General features: G+C 42.0%; 1 protein-coding gene across 1 annotated transcript; it reads left to right on the top strand.

Moving 5' to 3' along the window:
• The first annotated feature begins 1,755 nt into the window (after positions 1-1,755).
• LOC129668525 (speckle-type POZ protein-like) lies at positions 1,756-3,547 on the top strand. Its single transcript, XM_055596555.1, has 2 exons — positions 1,756-3,078; positions 3,339-3,547. Exon 1 carries the CDS (start codon positions 1,756-1,758, stop codon positions 2,872-2,874), a length of 1,119 nt encoding a protein of 372 aa, XP_055452530.1. The 3' UTR covers positions 2,875-3,078; positions 3,339-3,547.
• The last annotated feature ends 1,802 nt before the right edge of the window (positions 3,548-5,349 follow it).

Raw genomic sequence — 5,349 nt, 5'->3', positions numbered from 1 at the left:
CATGTTGTGAACACTGACAGGTAAGGAAAACACCACTTCCCTGATCATGTTTATGGCAGGGATAATGTAACACAATCATAAGAGTGAATAGGAGCTTTGTAGACATTAACAAGATCCTTCACTTATGGGAGTTTAACTACAGTAAGCAAAATACACATGTGATAGCTGTGCTTGTTGAAAACTTGATTACAAATGGAATTAACTCAAACCCCAAAATGGAGGGCCAGAGTGTGAGAAAGTTTTTGCTTAAATCCAAGTAGGGTTTGGATCTACTGACTTTGGAGATCCCAAGCCACAGGCATTTAATCTGGATCTTGCAGCAAAAAGACACACAACTTTAATCCAGGTTTTGGGTCTGGGAACCACACCTTTAATTAGGCCACACCATCTGCTGAAAGCCAATATAAAAACATGGAAGTAGGAAGTTTTGGTCATTTGCCTGCTTGCCCTGAGCATCCTAGCAAGGTCAAATCTTCAGTAGTATTACAGCCTCCATTTTCAGAATTCTATCATATACTGAAGGCCAACTGAGACCTCTAGCCCCCTGGACTGAACAACTTCCTGGGCTTCTTGACTTTCTATGCACAGCTTGCCCTGAGTGGATTCTCTTGACTGTAGTCTGTAAGTCATTCTCATTAATACCTTTTATGTATATATTCATTTGTATGTTTTGTTACTTATAAAATAGGATTTTGGTAAATACGACATGTTTTGAAACTGACATGTTAAAAATGTTTCAAACAGTTGAAAAGTTGTGTATAATAGCCAAAAACTTGTTATCAATTCACCTAAAATACAATGGAGTCATATAAACTTCATGAGGGGGGACTGAGCAGCCTATGGGCTACATTTGAGCAGGGGATCTAGGTCCTCTCCATGCATGGAACTTGGTTGATTCATCAATCTCTGCAGGCCCCGATGGGCCCAGACTTTTTGCATTTGTTGGTCTCCTAGTGGAGCTCCTGTCCCCTTCTTTCTTCCTTCCCCTTCTTCCATAAGATTCTTTGTACTCTGCCCAAAGTTTGCCTGTGTGTCTCTGCATTTGCTTCCATCCTCTGCGGGGTGGAGTCTTTCAGAGGAAAACTGTGGTAGGTGCCCTTCCTGTTCCCTCTCTTCTATAACTTCTGGTGTCTTTCCTGTTTACCATTCTGGATGAGATTTAAGCACCCTCTTCCATAGGGTCCTCCTGGTTGTTTAGCTTCTTTAGGTCTTTAGATTTTAATGTTTATCCTATAATATATATAGGATAATATATAATATTAATATATATATAATATATAACTAATATTTGCTTGTAAGTGAGTATATACCCATGTGTGTCTTAGTAAAATGAGCAGGGGAAGTCTCTGACATGAACTCGTTTGCCTGCTCTTTGATCATTTCCCCTGGCCTGGTAACCTAGCTGTGCCACAGGGGAAGAGGATCCAGGCAGTCCTGATGGGACCTGATAGGCTAGAGTCAGAGAGTAGGGTAGGAGGACTTACCTCATGTTAGATTAAGGAAGAAAAATGGGGGAGAAAAAGGGAGGGAAGTGGTATCGGGAGGAAATAAGGAAGGCGGCTACATCCAGGATATAAAGTAAATAAATTGTAAAAAATAACAAAAAAAATAACTGACTAGGTTTGTCGACTGCATTTTCTGAAACTGATATTAAAATCTACATAGGAAATTAGAGGGAGACCCAGGTTTCAAGTCTCAGTAAAGAAGGAACAGAGCAGAGAGTAGAGAGTAAAATTCTGAGAAGTATCTCTAATTATGTCCTACAGGAGAAAGAGAAAAACTATCTTGATTCTTCACTTTGGACTGAGTTTAACCTTCAAACTACCTCTTGCAGTAACGATAGCTGACATGGCTGCTGAGAACTCAGGCTCCACACATATCTCTATTATTTCCTACAAGTGGACCATTACCAAATTCTCCTTTTGCATGGAGGGAATGACGGAACCCATTACAAGTGCGACTTTCTCTTCAGGACCCTATGACAAACACAAATGGTGTTTAAGAGTGCACCCCAGTGGAATCGATGAAGAGAGCAAAGACTACCTGTCAGTTTACCTAGTGTTGCTCAACTGTTCAATAAGCCCAGTTTGGGCAAAGTTTCAGTTTTGGATCATCAACAACCAAGGAGAAAAATGCCATGAACTGTCGAGCCAAAGCCTTTTCAGGTTCCTGCCTGACAGCAAGTGGGGATTCAAACAGTTCATCCAGAAAGATTTCCTCTTATTACAAGCAGAATTTCTTCTTCCTGGGGACAGTCTCACCCTTCTATGTCAAGTGACCATGGTTCAAGAGTCCTGCAATGTTGGTAGACTAAACACAACCTCAGCAATCAAGGTTCCAAAGTGCACATTGAGAGATGAGCTAGGTGAGCTGTGGGAGAATTCCCTCTTCACAGACTGCTGCCTGGTAGTAGGTGATCAGGAATTCAGGGCTCACAAGGCCATCTTAGCAGCTCGCTCTCCAGTTTTCAGAGCCATGTTTGAACATGAAATGGAGGAGAAGCAAAAGAACCGAGTTGAGATCCATGGCATGGAACCACAAGTCTTCAAGGAGATGATGACCTTCATTTACACGGGGAAGGTGCCAAACCTCTACACCATGGCTGCTGGAGTGCTGGCAGCTGCTGACAAGTATGGCCTGGAGCGCTTGAAGGTCCTGTGTGAGGATGCCCTCTGCAGGGACCTCTCAGTGGAGAATGTGGCTCATACTCTGTTCCTGGCTGACCTACACAGTGCAGAGCAGCTCAAAATGCAGGCACTGGATTTCATCACAGAGCATGCTTTTGAGGTCTTTGAGTCCTCAGAGTGGAATGCGATGGTGGTTTCCCATCCACACTTGCTGGCTGAAGCATTCCGCTCCCTGGCTTCTGCCTAGGAGCCTCCTAGCAAACAGCTGGTGAGATGGTAGCACCTGGTTAGTCGTGACCTACACCTGTCCTCCAGAAGCAGCAGCCAGTGTTGTTACCAGTGACTCCTGCATTGACTAAGGGTTGCTGCTGCATTTACAGTGAATCTGGGGAAGGACAGCATGGTGGCTCAAGATTTCACACAGCTGGGAACACGTTGGAATGATGCCTGGGTGAGCAGCCCTGGACTCTGGTGCACTCTACCTAACATCTACCTCATAACTTAGAAACTCCAATTCAACTTAGTTGCTTGCCATAAACATATACCAACAGGGTTTTTTTTTTTTGGGGGGGGGGGGAGGATACCTCTCTGGATTGAACTGAGCAAAACACCAGACCAGGGGCTCAGAGCAAAGGTGAAAACAAACATGAAAATGTAGTGATTTGAAAAGGAAAAAACAAAGAAGCCTTTTTTTTTTCTTTCAAAATTTAGTTTGTGAGTACTGGAGAGATAACTACGTTGGCAAAATGAGATTTGCTCTTGCAGGGGACACCTGGACAGTTGTCGGCATCCATGGGAGAGTTTTCATCCATCAGTAACTGGACGTTCAGCAGACCTGAGGCAGTTTGTCGTCTCCAAGGTCACATATTCCTCTGTAAACACAACGTGACAAACAAAATGAATAAAAATGATGAAATTCGTGTGCATTCCCAAGGTGTTTATGTTCAGAGGTTTTAAATGGCTAAGAACATTTTAATACTCTTTATTCATGTATCTGAACTCTAAAATTTCAATTAATACCCATATCATATCTGGATCTGATATTATCCTGACATCAAACTAATTCTGGCAATATATTTTAATCTTTTGGAATCCTAGCTTGCAGTCCAACAGAAAAAAGTACAAGCTCTTCCAGGAAAGAACAGCTGAGAGTTATCAGGTTATAAAAGAAACTTGATACAAAAAGCATTTGGTAACTTGATCATCTCCTTTTAAGAAAGCAACAACAAATATCACTCATATTAAAAGAAAAACCATTTTTTTAAACTTTAAGGGGAAAATGCTGTGGATATAAACAGGTTTTTGTTTTGATCCCAGGTATAGGATATGGGACTGATTTATATTGTCCACAGCAGCAAACTATTTGCCTCATGTGAGCTCTTTAGAGGTGTTATTTTCCAGCTACAGATAGTTTAATTCGAAGTGGGAATAAAGGCCAGGCCCAGAGTAAGAAATCGAGCTCTGAGAAAAGAAGATTGTTGGTGTTCCATGTTGCGTCCTGCTGCTCCAGGTTACTGTTAATGCAGGTGGGTGAGAAGATGTTAGAGATATCCTGAAACAAAGATTGGACTTGCCCTGAGGAACCCGACCATCCCAAACAGCAGGAAGTTGCTAAAGAAAAACTCAGCTGCCTTTCCCCACTAACTTTTCTCTCCCATCAAGTGTTGGGGTGTTGGAAGGTGGGTAGAGTCATCAGGTTCCTTGGGGAAAGTCCAATCTTCATTTTAGCCTATCTTCAATTTCTTTTTTTTTTTTTTTTGAATTTTATTTTTTTCTTATCAGTTACATATTATTAACTCTGTATCCCAGCCGTGTCCCGATCCCTCATTCCCTCCCAATCCTTCCCTCCCTCCCTCATCTCCACCCTGCCCCTTGCCAAGTCCACTGATAGGAGGAGCAGTCTGTTAGGCCACAGAGGAGGACTTTGCAGCCAGCCCTGAAGATACCTGATAAAACAGGATCAGATGAATGGGGAGGAGGTCCCCCCATCTCCAATTTCTTCTCATCCAACTGCATCAACAGCAACCAGGGGCAGCAGAGAGGGTCATCAGCCTTCTTTGTCAGCGCTCCCAACAGGCTCTGGCCTTTATTCCCTCTCAGAATCCTCAGGTTTAAACTATCTGCAGCTGACAAAGAGCCCCTCCCAGATCCCATGTGAAGCAAAAGTTTGCTCCTATGAACAGTCTGAATCAGTCCCATATCCTACACCTGGGATAAAAAATAAATAAAAAAAAAAATAAAAAACAAAAACAAAAAAATAACCCCTAAAAACCTGTTTACATCCAGAACATTTTGTCTACATTTTTTTCCCTTGTACTTCTGGCAATTTTCTGCTTTTTTGTTTTTAGAAACTCTTAACTATTGCTTTGAACTTTTTGTGTTCCTTTCCCTTCTCTCACTCCAGGATTGTTTTTCTACATTTTGTAACTTTTACAACTTTTGGGTTTGGGTGGAAGCCAAGAAAATTCAGTTCCAATACAGAAGCTTGAATTGAAATCTTTATTTTCAGAGCTCAGGGAGATTGTCAGAAGAGATCTGAACCAGGTCCTCCAGAGGAAGCTAAATTGCATATTTAAAGGGTTAAAACTGAAATTAGCTCACATGGAAGAGAGGGAATGGGAGGCACAAGTAGAACACGGTAGTCATCTCTGACTTCTTTTGCTATCTAGGCAAGCAGATTTAGCTGAGCTTTAATTCGATTGGTTCAAGTAATGTTTATAAT

Source organism: Psammomys obesus, unplaced genomic scaffold, assembly GCF_907164565.1.
Source record: "Psammomys obesus unplaced genomic scaffold, mPsaObe1.curated_primary_1811, whole genome shotgun sequence".
Taxonomy (NCBI): Eukaryota; Metazoa; Chordata; class Mammalia; order Rodentia; family Muridae; genus Psammomys; species Psammomys obesus.
Note: the sequence above shows the minus strand (reverse complement) of the source record. Positions and strands in the feature narration are given on the sequence as shown.

Bases quoted from the DNA above. Each gene is read 5' to 3' on its own strand.
- LOC129668525 (XM_055596555.1), top strand. From the start codon at position 1,756: ATGTCCTACAGGAGAAAGAGAAAAACTATCTTGATTCTTCACTTTGGA.